Source organism: Euprymna scolopes, chromosome 2 (genome assembly GCF_053919585.1).
Source record: "Euprymna scolopes isolate OS-2025 chromosome 2, ASM5391958v1, whole genome shotgun sequence".
Lineage (NCBI taxonomy): Eukaryota > Metazoa > Mollusca > Cephalopoda > Sepiida > Sepiolidae > Euprymna > Euprymna scolopes.
Window position 1 is genome coordinate 158,639,988 of NC_136483.1, and position 14,026 is coordinate 158,654,013.

At 31.6% G+C, this 14,026-nt stretch overlaps 1 protein-coding gene across 2 annotated transcripts in view; it reads left to right on the forward strand.

Moving 5' to 3' along the window:
- The window catches only part of LOC145297816 (mitofusin-2-like), a 130,224-nt gene that overhangs the window by 69,683 nt on the left and 46,515 nt on the right, over positions 1-14,026 (forward strand). For both annotated transcript variants that reach the window (XM_080144141.1, XM_080144132.1), the window contains exons 10-11: positions 4,638-4,764; positions 5,713-5,817. In XM_080144141.1, the coding sequence (XP_080000267.1) occupies positions 4,638-4,764; positions 5,713-5,817 (232 nt within the window). The remainder of the gene's footprint in view (positions 1-4,637; positions 4,765-5,712; positions 5,818-14,026) is intronic.

The window sequence follows — 14,026 nt, forward strand, 5'->3', positions numbered from 1 at the left end:
TCAAAGATTTTTTTGTAAGTTAGTTTTTTAAAATAAAAAAAAATTTCTAAACTTCCAAATGAATTTCTTTCTAGGCAAGGGAAGCAACTCTATTAAGGCGTGTGGTTTAAAGTTTGGGTTAAATGTTTCTAAAGGCTTTGGAGAAAGCCTCAATATTATTCATTTATTAGTTTACTTATTGTTTCATTTTATCGTTTTTATTCTTGTTTTTAGAATTAGGTTAGTTATAGTGTACCTTTGCACTGGTTATTTATATTCATTTTTCTATAATCTATTCTTTTCTGATAGTCTTGTTGACAAATTATTTTAATTTACTTAAAACTTAACTAGTTATTCATTTTGAATGAATGAATTAAAGATATAGTCATTAAATTCAATGAATAATGTTATATTATTGAAAAGATTTTTCCTTGTTATTTCATTTAGATCATAGTGTGTGAAAATCATTATTGCATGGCAATGACCATTTTTGCAGTTTTCTTGATATTTTTGTGTGTTCTGTTCCTTTATATATTTTTTATATTTTCAAGTTTTAAAACACTTTTTTGCACACGTTGTCAATTATTTTATCAAATTTGTTTTATTGGTATTTAACTTGTAATTATTAAATGGCTTTTTTTTCCACAAGATTAAGTTGTACGTAATAAGTAATGCCCCTAACCCACTTCCCATAGCGGTAGAGCAACGAAACTTGGCACAGTTATTAGTCTTTCTCTACATAGGAACCACCCAGAGTTATGCATTTCTCCCATCGTTTGATGCAGCTCTGGAGACCGTTTTTGTAGAACACCCCAGGTTGGTCCTCCAACCACGACGTGACTTCAAAAATCAAGGCTGCATCACCTGGGAAACGCTTTCCTTTCAAAAACAACTTCATGGCTGGGAAGAGGTGAAAGTCAGAGGGTGCAAGGTCAGAAGAGTAGGAAGGATGGGGTAGGGATTTCATAATCACACGCCCGTGCTTTTGATCTGGCGACATGCGAGTTGTGTACCGGAGCGTTGTCCTGTAGGAGGAGAGTACTCTTTGCTGATCTTGCCCTGCCTCTTGATTTTGATAGCTTCCCTTAATTTCCTCAAAAGTGAAGCATGATAAGCTCCTGTAATTGTGGTACCCTTTGCCAGGAAATCTGTCGTCACTACTTCGTCCTGGTCCCAGAAGACTGTGAGCATGACCTTGCCAGCGGAGGGCTGCACCCTTGCCTTCTTTGGAGGTGGTGAGTCCAAGTGTTTCCACTGCATTGACTGGGCTTTGGTCTCTGGATCATAGTGATGGACCCAGGTTTCATCCTGTGTAATCAGTCTTTTGAAAAACTTTGACTCGTCTTCTTGGCACATCTCTAAATTCATCCTTGAGCACTCTACACTTTCTCGCTTCTGGAATAGTGTGAGCAACCTGGGAATCCATCTGGCAGACACCTTATGCGTATGCAAATAGTCATGAATGATAGTTTCCACAGACCCTGTACTAATCTTGACATCTTGGGCTATTTGGCGAATAGTAATGCGCCGATCTTCCAAAATGGCAGCCTCAACTTGACGGACAGATGCCTCACCAATGGCAGAAGGGGGGGGGGCGACCAGGTCTGGGAGCTGTTTCCACAGACTTCCAGCCATGTTTGAATTCACGATGCTAGCGTTTTACAAGGTCATATGATCCATAAGTTTCTTTCATCTCATCAAAAGTCTCCTGTGGTGTTCATCCTTTCAAATACAAAAGCTGGATCACTGCTCGACATTCAACAGGCTCCATTTCACACCTGACTCAGTTCAAACACCTGTAAAACAGAAACCACAATTAGTTCAGAGCTGTAATTTGCCACATAACCCGTAGAGATATAAATCATTGCACATGCAAAATTTCAGCTAGATCAGACAACTGGAAGTGGGTCAGGGGCATTACTTATTGCACGCCCCTCGTATGTGTTGAAATGCAGTCTGAGACAGTTTCATATAATTTTTTTCATTCTGGAAAAATTTAATAAAAACTTGTCTTAACCCAATACCCGGCAGTGTACCATTAATGGAAGACTCAAAAACATTTACATTTAAATGTTAAAGTTTCCCTTAATTCGGCCATTAATAGGGTTAATTTGCAAGGTAAGAAATTTTGTTATACAACGTAAGTGCATGTCAATTTCGTTTCCAGGCCTACGTAGCCATCTTGAAATTCATCTTTTCTATGTTATTTATGTATCTGTACAACACCACTTCGACTTCACGTTTTATTTATTTATTTTTTTTTTTTTTTAATCCATCCAAAACAAGGCATATTGCCACTGATATATATATAAGCTACTGTGCTCACGGGTTAGATTTAAAGACTTTTTTTTTTTTTTTTTACAAAGCTTCATCCCTTATCAAGGCCTGGAAACCATTCAGCAGGGGCCAAAGGTTAATTGGTGTAAGATGGTCAGTGAGACAACAATGTAATGATCGATAGTGGTGAAAATTCGGTAAAATTTGATTAAGAAAACGGCTCAACAATAATTTGTTCACATTGTACTTGAAAATGTACATCTTGTAGTTAGCCAAAAAGCAGACCTGTGGTATAGAGTTCCACAGGTGAGCAATTCTTTGTTCATGGAATTTGTGTTTAGATTTAGACACAGAGGAGGAAATGTGCAGCAAGATATTTGTTCTCATTACATTTAAACTTCTACCAGTCTATAGTTTAGACTGAAGAAAACTGATATATTTATACAGTTACAAGTAAAAGATCAGTTTTATAAATTTTATTTTATTTATAAAAATAAAACAAATATTAGCCTTTTTCATTATTAAAAATTAATATTACTGAAACTATAACGCAGTCTTATAAATGAATTTTAAAATAAAAACAAAACAAATATCAGTGCAACTTTATATATATATATATATTTTTTTTTTTCTCATTTATGCAACTCGAGGTTACATTTAAGGCTAAATTAAACTCTAGGGTAGTTATGTAATTTCTAACAATATGTAAGTTCTATAAATCTTATTTTATTTCAAAATTGAAATTTAATTTAAAATTATTATAGCTGTTTCCTGGATCAAATTAATATTAATGAAAGCAAGTTTCTGTTTTTTTTTTACTAATAAAAGCAAAACTAATATCAATAGTTTCAAATTTTTCTTTTTGACATTTTTTTTATCTGGAATCGGTGCTTGTGGATTGATAATTGGATGTTTAAAAAAATGCATTTTAGATATAAACACTATTATTTACTTTTTTCTTTTTACCAGAGAGTCACCACTCATCAAGGCTTGAAGGTCACTTGAGGATAAGGTTTATGAATATAAGGTGGTAGTAATCGTTAATGATGTAAGTTGGGTAGAATGTGATTATTTATTGGGACGGTTCAGCAAGAATTTGTTTACATTGGATTTGAAAATTATCATGTTGTATTACATCAGGAAGCAGGCCAGCAGAACAGTGTTCCAAAGCAAGGCAGTTTTGAGAAAAAAAGCTTTGTTCATAGAGTCTGCGTTTAGACTTAGACACAGATAGTGGGAGAAATCATATATAGTGGTTGTAGCTAGTCGAATATTTTCTTAGTTAATTTGAGCACTGGCCATGAAAAAACAATAGAGCAGAGACAGGCTCATGACGTCTCTTCTGTGGGAAAGAGGTTGCAGGGAAGAGGAAAGGTTTCAAAGCCAGTTTTGAACTCTATCAAGGCAAGATAGTGTGCTCAACAGCTTCTGCCCAGATGTAGCAACAGTACTCCATTCTAAGGTGAACATGGCTCTTACACAGATAGAGAATTGATTGGCAGTGATATACTTACTGAAGTGGTAGAGTGATCCAACCATTTTTCCTGCAATCTTAGCAACAGATTTGATGTATGTGTTCCATTTCAGGTCAGGAGTGAAGGTCAGTTCCATAAGCTTGTCAAGACATGGTGCTTCAAGACAAGAGCCATTCATTTCAATTGGGGTGCTGTGGGGATCAGAGTGATGTTGAAATTAGTAGAAAAATGATTGAATTGGAAAATAATGACAAGTAAAAATAAAATTCCTCAAATCATAGGGTTTAACTGTATTAGTTAATGGAAGAGTTCTTAAAATTCAGGGGAGGTAATTGCAGCTTACGAATTTGAAAAATCTGCCATTTTTAAAAAATAAAAAATTGTGGAATACTAAATTTTTTTTTTTTTTTTTTTTTTTTTTTAAATAGTTGCAGATCTTTTACTCTTATTTTTATTTTTCCTACTTTTTGGAGTTTTTACTTATTTCAATACGAAATATGATTACATAATTGTTTTTTACTTACCATGCATTTTTTGAGATCCCATGATATTGTACGATCACAAAGAAACCTATCAATCCAGCTACTGCACTTATTAATTACAAAATGAAGCATACTTAAGTCTGAATAATATTGGGCAAAGCCAGGTCGGAACAGCTATTTTTTTTTATATAAAGTTAAAATATGATTATTGGTAAGAAGTTGGAAGAGAGTTATAATTAAACAGTTGCATTTATTTGTTTATTTTCTGCATGATGTGTTGGTTTGAGTTGTTATGCTCTCCACTCTGATCCTGACTCCCACCCACAGCCTGTAATCATTTCCTGCAATATGAGTGGCATGTCTCTTCTGGGTTGGTATTCAGACTCCTTATTTCTGATTTTTTTTTTTTTTTAACTTTAAACAGGGATGAACAATCAAAGATATTTGAACAAAAGTCTGAAGAACTTGATATAATGGAGAAACAGACAAAGTTGCTTACAGCAGAAATCAAAGAGAAAATCAAAGACATGGTCGATGATGTTGAGCGTAAGGTTAGTTAAACCTTTTTCCAAATATTGTATAAAGATTATTTAATATTATTGTTACAATTTCAAGTCATTATATCGGAAGTGTGATGTTTAAATTTCAAAAAAGTGAAATATGGTAATTTAAGATAAATTAACAGGAAAGGTTTTTGATACACTTATGTATAAGGCAAAAGTACACATCTACACCAAAGATTACAGAAAATTGTTGAGTAGAACTTTAAAAAAAAAAAAAAATTGTTTTTTCATCTGTTCAAGTCTAGGTTGAACTGAACACATTTTAGGTTTTAAATTAGAAGAGTTACATTAAAAGGAAAATAGAGGGGAATAAATCAGTCTGTCTTCAAGATTTAATTTAACATCCATTTTAGGAAATCTTTGGAGTACCTATTTACAATGCCTCCCCACGGAACAGAGTTAGACACCAGGGTCGTTTTTTTAACGTGGAGAAAAGGTACAAAAATAAAAATTGTCTCAGTCGTGAAGGATTTCTCCTCCACTGAAAGAGAACGAGAAATGGAAGTGCCGCATCTGAAGAACAGATACTACACTTTGATCTTGGCCAAAAGGAAATCTTTGGAGTAATGACAGACTTATATCACGTTTTTCTCCCTTTTCCACAACTCTTCTAAATTAAAGACACGAGTTCAGTCCAACTTAAAAAGGGCATATACGAAAAAATTGATTTTTAATAAAAATGCTACTTGTTTCTGTTTTTCCTATTTTTTTTGTATAGATATCTACTTTTGCCTGATACATAAATATATCAAAGATTTAATGCTAACGATATTTATTTTGAACTGTCCTATTTTCATACCGCTTAAAGAAAAACTGTTTAAATAAGTTGAGTTAGGGCAAACACATTTTATTTATACAAAAAAAGAAAGGGAAAAAGGAGTCATTCAAGATACTTGATTATATATTCAAACCGAATGCATTTCTGTTTATTTTAAGGTGGCTTGTGCATTAAATGAGGAAATCCGTAGATTGGCAATAATTGTGGATGAATTTGATCGTCCATTTCAACCAGATCCTTTCATGCTAAATGATTACAAAAAAGTGAGTATTTCCTTCCTTTTTTTTCTTTCTTCTTTAACTTACTCCTTTTCTTTCTTTTCTTTTCTTTTCATCTTTCCCTTTTATTTTTATTTTCTTTTCGTCTTTTTCTTTTCATCCTTTTTATTTTCTGGTCTTTTTTTTTTTCTTTTTTTCCATTCTGTTTTCCTTTTGTTATTCTGTTATTTTCCTTTTACTTTTTCTTTCACCCCTTTTTTGTTTTTCTCTTTTCCTTTTTTTGTTTTTTCTTTTTTACATTTTTTTTTTCTTATGTAACTAATTTTTGAAAATCAAATGCTATAGATATTTTGAGATAATAGGAAACAATATTCTCCTCTTATATAAACCCAACATCCACATATTATATTTTTATAATTTCACTAAAATTCCATCCTACACATTTGCACTCCTTCTTTCATCTGATGTGTCTCATGCAAAAGGAACACTTAATTTATACTCCCACCATTGATGGGCATCATAATAATATTCTTATGAGTATAACTTAGTCTAGGAGTATTTTGCGAGAATTTGAATTACAAAACTTTGAGTACATTGTCAATTGCAATGACCACCTATGCTAGGTAGGAGCATTGATTGATCGCCATCCACATGAACAGTCTGCTGCATCTTTGGCATATCTTAGCAGAATAAGATGTTTAATAAAGAGGTCCTATCACTTCCTACATTGGTCATCGTCCTGAAGCAATGCAGACTACAATGTTTGGGCCATGTCCATTGCATGGAGGATTGGCACATTCTAAAGGACACTGTATAGAGAGCTGCCATCTAGTAGAAACTCCACTGACCATTCCCAACTCCTATACAAAGATGTTGAAGGCAGTCAACATTAATATTGGGTTTTGGGAGAGCATTACAGTTGACCACTCAAGATGGAAAGGAGCATTGCACCAATATCTAAAAGCAGGGGAGGATAAGCTGAAGCATTGTCGCAGAGTAGCACGCATGCAGAAAGAGGAAAATCATTTCCAACAGCCAAGGAGTCGCATGTTTGTGACCTTTATGATAGACTGCTGCTCCCACAGTGGTCTCTTCAGCCACAAGCAATTTTGCTCCAGCCAAGCAGATAGCCAATATAAATAAATTAAGGATGCTTCATTTATGGTTGACCCTTATAACATGTCATGAACAAATGATAATACGTATAAAAAATGTTGGTTCTTATATCAATTATTGGTTCTGATAATATAGATTTATGTGAATTTAATATATATATATATATTATAATTTGAGGTTGCTATTATTCAAAGGTAGGGTAACCCGTGAAATATCACGAGGTTAATACAAGAGTGCTCAATACAAAAGTAGAGCAAGTTACATTTTCAATTTGTCTTTACATAAACAGTAATTTGTCGCAACACAGTCATGAGCATGTTTTGGTCTTCTAGTATTTGGTAACTAGAGACCTCTTCAGGAACAACGCTTATTTTCATTAAGAATTCCGCTTTTGAAAATAAACATTGTTGCCTGAAGAGTTCTCTAGTTGCTAAACACTAGAAAACCGAAACATGCTCATGACTGTGTAGCAACAAATTACTGCTTATGTAAAGACAAACTGAAAATATATATTATATAATTTTAATATAGATTTATGTTATATGTGTTCTTATATCAATTATTGGTTCTGATATTTTAATATAGATTTATGTGAAAGTAGTTTATTTGCTTTTTTGGTTTCACTCTCGCATCCAAAGTCAATGTGTTGGATAGGGGTCACTTACCAATTAAATGGACTCCATACCAAAACCAGACCCAATTCTCATCCAATGCTGACTGTGCTATCTTTAACTCGAAGGATCTTTTGTTGAGCAGGTTGGAAAGGAAAAGTGTCCAAAATAAATCACAAGACAACGCAAAGTTCACTTAGTTTATTGGCTTTTTGGAAAGATCAATCTTGATGATCCATAGTGTTTTTAAATACGCCAGGAAGGAGGTGGGTGCTGCAGATGAGAAAATCCCAAACTAAAAGAATGATCCAACTTGAAAATGCTTGAGTCATGACGTCAGCCTCATCTTACACAGTAGGCGGTAGCTTGTGCTATCTCCACCATCACATTATCCAACAGTTGATAGATTCCAACAGGTACATTATTGTGTTGCTGACCCTTTCTGGTTCTCAAACAATTGAAATGTACCGAGCGAGGGAGGTTGAAATTGGATGAGTGGGATTCGCTGGCTGACTTGGTTGACTGATAAAGTAAAGGTTACTTTTAGAAAAAGTGGCATAGTAGATAGAGAAAAATAACTTTGATCGTTCTCAAAGTATCTTTTAGAACCATTATTATATATGTATATACATGTGTGTGTATATATAGACAGAAAAGCTTATGAGGAGGAATTTACTAATCAAGGAAATGCGAATTCCAAAATCAAATACAAATATAGTTATTTATATTTTAATCCCAACCAAATGAAAAAGCTCAATACATTCACTGAGGATGGTAGAGCTTAGGATAAATAATAATAAGAACAGAATTGTAAAGAAGAATTTTACAAAATGTTTTTATTATTCAGCAGAATACTCCAAAGCTGGGTGCTCCTAGCTTTGGAGTATTCTGCTGAATAATGAAAACTTTTTGTAAAATTCTTCTTTACAACTCTGTTCTTATTATATATATATATATATATATATATATATATATATATATATATATATATATATATATATATATATATATATATATGGGATGGCTCACTCCTCTCTAAAAATAAAGAAAGAAAAAGGTGAAATACAGGTCTACTAAACCTTTGTATGAGAAAAGCTTTGTCATTGGCTGTTAAAAATTAAAAAAAATCTTTTATACATAAATCAAAATAAAATCCTAATCTTTAAGCTGTAATAAAAGAATTGATAAAGTACACTCATTTTATTTAAGATATTTTATGATCAAGTGATTATGTGCCATCTTGTACATAAAAATAACATTTTAAAATGAACAATCATTTGAAACATAGTTGAATTTTAAAAAATAAAGAAAGAACAATATGAATAACTCTAAATATCAAAAGTTCAAACAAAGATTAACAATATTTGTTAATTTTATATGAATACTAGAAGGCCCACCCGGCGTCGCCTGGTAATAAATGAGTACTTCTATATATGTCTATTATTTTTTATAATATTCTGTAATTTTTAATTTTCTTTATTTACATTTATTTATTTAGGTCATCCTCTTACTCTCCTTTTCATACACTATTACTATCACTACCCTCTCAATTTCTTTGCTTCCATTACTTCCTCTCTCATTTGCTCTTCCTCTCACCATCTTAACCTGGTATATCAAACACACAGCCCATCGTAGACAAGTTTGCAGCCCGCACAAATGGTCTTTCTTTCTCTCAGAATGCCCTGGCGAGGGTTTGGTACGTTTTGGCATAGTAGAAGTGGAAGGAGATAATTTTAAGTCAAGTCTTATAAAAAAAAGTAGAAAACATCTAAGCAAAATAACAATTTAGCCTAAATGATTTTTTTTTTTTTTTTTTTTGTATGGATGCGCCTAAGTACTGGAATTAACTAAGGTTTCCTTATTCTAATGCATAGTTTTTGCATTTTTAAAATGATATTTATTATCGTATTTGCGCTACCATCCTTTATTTAAAATGAAAGTTAAACAGTTATATTGAATTTTGGGGATTATCTCCCTTGAAAAATGCAGTAAAACTATTTTTTGAATCTGCCTCTGTAAAAGAATGATTTTATTCAAAATTTTATGAAATATGAATTTAATTACAACTTTTTCTTCGTAAATTAAACATGGAGTCATTTATTGGTCATTAATTTTTGTCACACAAGTATTTTTTTAATTTATTTAGATTTTTAAAGTTTGAACTTTTGAATTTAGTAATAAAATTCATTAATTTTATTCATTTCTTATTTTTAAACAGTCTTAATTCAAAAAATTGAAGTAAATTTTTTTCTAAAAACATTTTATTAAAACTTTCATCTTTGCTGGTTTTACTTAAACAAAATAAAAGGCTCAATTTATTTTTACATGTAGTATTGAGCTTTAAAAATTGCTGGTCAAAAATTTAAATTTCTCTTTCAGTCTGAGCTGGTCATGTTCAATTTTTGCAGCCCTCATGACAATACAAATTGACTCCGATGGATCTAAGGAGACTTTCAGTTTTACATGCCTGATCTAAAGCATTCAATATACAAACAAGCAGAATAATAAAAGTTTTAGTATGTGCAGAGTGTATAAGATATTTGAGACCATACATGATATTTTTACTGCAGTAGAAATATTATTTGACTTGGTATTTTCTGTATTTCAGAATTAGCAATGGTAACCCTTATAATTTGCACATCAAAATGCATGTGGTTATAAATTGATTATAAATGTTAAATATAGAAGTTGCTGCTTCTTTATTATTATTTATAATTGAAACTCACATCTATAATATAAAGCTCACCTGTCTGTTTAAATGTATGTTTGTATGTCTGCCTAAAACTTTTGATAGGCGACTGATTTTCACAAAATCAGTATCGTTCTGAAGCTCAACCCTTCGGACGACAAATGGAGAATTGGATAAAAACATTAATTCCTTCGCTCTCAACTGAGCACTTTTCTATAAGGAGGGATTGTTTTTTTCACCAATATTTTCGAAAGTCATCCCCTCTTTTCGATTGACTTACTTTAATTTAAACCTTCGTCACTTCCGGTTTGATGATGGACGCAACAGCAAACACATCACATTTTTTTCCACGCTTTTTCCTCCTTTATGGTACAGCTTCGAGCCTGCCTACCTACTACCACTTTTTTTTTTTGCTCAACACATACCTCGAAACACCCAGGCAATGCTGGGCACCCAGGCTAGTTTCAAATAAAAAATACTTGTGTGTCATGCTGAAATAAGCAAAATAACCAAATATTTAGTAAAAATAATAGAGTAGATTAATTACAAATCTCATGCCTTACAGAATCCTCTACCTGCAAAAGAACCAAATAGATTCTAAGATGAAGTGCTTTTGCCACATTTGAGGAGGATTTGTAAAGAGTACTTTTTGCTATCTTGACAAGGCTCAAAACTGGCTTCAAAATCTAGTAGGTGAGACCTCCTTCTCCACCCTACCTCACCTGATCCTAACCAGTAAGCAATTCATATCTTGCATAAAAGCCATTGCCAAAACTGAAAAATATTTGGTGCTAGTCCATTACTCCACCTCTTCAAGAAAACGAAAATAAAGAAAAATCTTTGATGTACATACATATGACAAAAATTAATTATTGCATGCTTAAAATCGTTTAAATTGATCATTTTTATAAAAATCATCTTTAAACGACTTTGAGTTTTTCCAATGTCCCCTCTTCATATTGAGAATGCTTTTCTAAAATCTTGCTAAAACTTTGAGTTACTTGGAATCCTCTCCCTTGTCCTGCAAAATTTTGTTGAGAGATTGTCAATCGTCGTTCAGCCACATAATTTGATTTTTTTCATTTTTTTTTTTTTTTTTTTTTTTTTTTTTTTTTAACTAAAATTACCTGATCAATTTACGTGATTTTAGTGTATGCGATTTTGTTTTTGTTATGGGTACATATACCACAACGATTTTTCTTTTTGGTATTTTTGTTTTTGTCATTGAACTGGGAGAGAGTTCTGGACTTGCATCAGATATTTTAATAATTAAATTTAAAAAACAATCTATGGTGGTTGTCTAGAATTCCCCCTATATCAAAAAACAAGAATACAGAAAAATATTTATGATCTATCGGCCATGACTGAACAAAAAATTCATATTCCAAAAATCACATAAATTGATCTAGTAGTTTTATTTCTATAAAGTAAATCATTTTTAAATGATTTTAAGTGATTAATGGGAAATTGTAGGCATTACAAGACTGAAAAGTTAAATTATTACAGGGTTATCTACCCTTATTTCTTCAGATGGTGACGCAATGGTCTTTTTTTTTTTTTTTTTTGCTTTCCAATAAAATTTGATTTTCTTAGCTAAAAATAAAGCTGCTTGATATGATTTTTGGAATATAACATTTTTGTTCCATCATACAAACTTTTTTGTTTTGTTTTTTAATGAAGGAATTCTGGACAAAAACTCAATCTATTTTTGTCTATAAATATGTTTTCAGTAAAGACATTATCAGATTAAAAAAATTACGTTTCTGAATTGTTTAGATGCGGATTGATTTTTTTTTTTTTATAATTTTGATTCTTCGAACTACTATTCTCATCATGAGTTTCATTTTAACAACTTTCTGGTTACTGTAACCTCCGACCTTCTTCAGGTATATACTGATGAATTCAGGAATCTGCACAGAATTTTGAACGGAACCGTTTATTTAATCCATGTAATAGGATGCTCTCATTTCGCATAGCTATGACTGTTTCTAAGCAATTCACAATTGTATTTTGAGTATCACCCACACAAGTGGCATAGTAGATAGAGTACTTGGTAAAATTCAGTTATAAAGTTATACTCTCCTGAATATGTAAAGGTTGAAGGTTTAATTCGCAGTGCAGGTGACACTCAAAATACAATTACAGATTGCTTAGGACTTGTATTTGGTTATGGACAGATGGAACAAGAACGTGTTACCTGTGTGGATTAAATAAAAGGTTTTGTTTGTGATTCTGTGCAGAGTTCAATAAGATATACCTGAAGAAGGTCTGAGGTTATTCAACCAGAACGTAAACATAACGTTCAAGATGGGAACAGTAGTTGGAAGAATCTAAATAATATGTCTAGGGATTGCTTTTTTTTTTTTTTTTTTTTTTTTTGTTTTTTTTTTTTTTTGTCCTCAAATAATTTACACACTCTGCATAGATGTTTATAACAATATAAATATTCTGGCATGTTCTCTATCCATTTTAACTAGTTATGGACGATCACGGCAGTAAATCATATTAATGTTTCTTTGTAGTTGCAATATGTGTAAGATGTTTTCCTATTTTCAGAGTTAAGCATGCAATTTTAAACTCAAATCATTTGCATGTAAAGGAAAGTTATAAAAGGCAATACAATGCAGAGGTATAACAGGTAAACACAAACTGAAGCAAATTAAGAAATATAATGGTGGAATAAGCTGTGCAGATTCAGTTTTTATTATGCATATATGTTATACGTACATTATATTGTCGATTGGAAGTTCAGTATTGTATGAATATCCAAAAATACTAAACATCAATCTGATCATACTAATGTAAAGACACAAGGCAAGTATGAAATATTTTTTTAAAAAAATAAACCAAATACATATCTATATATATATTGTACTAGCATGCTGCCCGGGGTTGTTTGGTCGTAAAACACACTCAAATGTGATATTTTGATTTATTAGAACCAATTCTCTATTGATTATTATATTGTACCCGATATATAGTAGTGATTTCAAAAGTAATAAACAAAAAATGATTTGGGTGCTATCAGCTAAAATGAAAACCAAAACATGTGGCTTTCCAATCTTATACATTATCATCTGACCTAAATCCATACGCATACAAAAACTGAAAGAAATAACATTCAAAATATAAATGTTTCTTAGCACATGGGTAGAAATAACATATTTAAGTCGACTTATGCGTGCCAATTTTTAATTTTTTTTTTCTTTAAATTTGGACTCCTCAACAGCTATTTTTACTGGTAAAAAAACCATATCAAATTTTTTATCTCTATATCAAGTTTCAAGTTTGTAGACCAAAAATTGTCAGAAGAGTTTGGTAGCGACCGTTCTTCACACAGACAAAGTTTTTTATATATATATATATATATATATATATATATATATATAGAGAGAGAGAGAGAGAGAGATATTAGTAAAAGGTGAATATGCATAGCTTATTCCATCATCATATCTAAATTTGTTTCAGTCTGTGGATATCTGTTACATTTCAGCATTGTATTGCCTTCTATAAATTTCCTTTATATACACACTAAACAATGCTTCAAGCAAACTACATTATCCTCTTATCAAAGCATTTGATTACATTTATGAAAATTCATTTTAACTTTATCTTTTTGATTTTCCATGTACAATAATGGTATGACATTGCTCTTTTATTTCTTTTTTATTTTGTATTCATATTGTTTTTGTTTGAATAATTGTTTCATCTCCAACTGATAGAATATTCCAAATATAACTTTGTTTCATTAAAATTTATAGCTTTTATTCATAGCTTGTCATAAACATAAACAATAAATAGGATTTTTCCAAATAGATTTAAGCAATGCATAAATTCC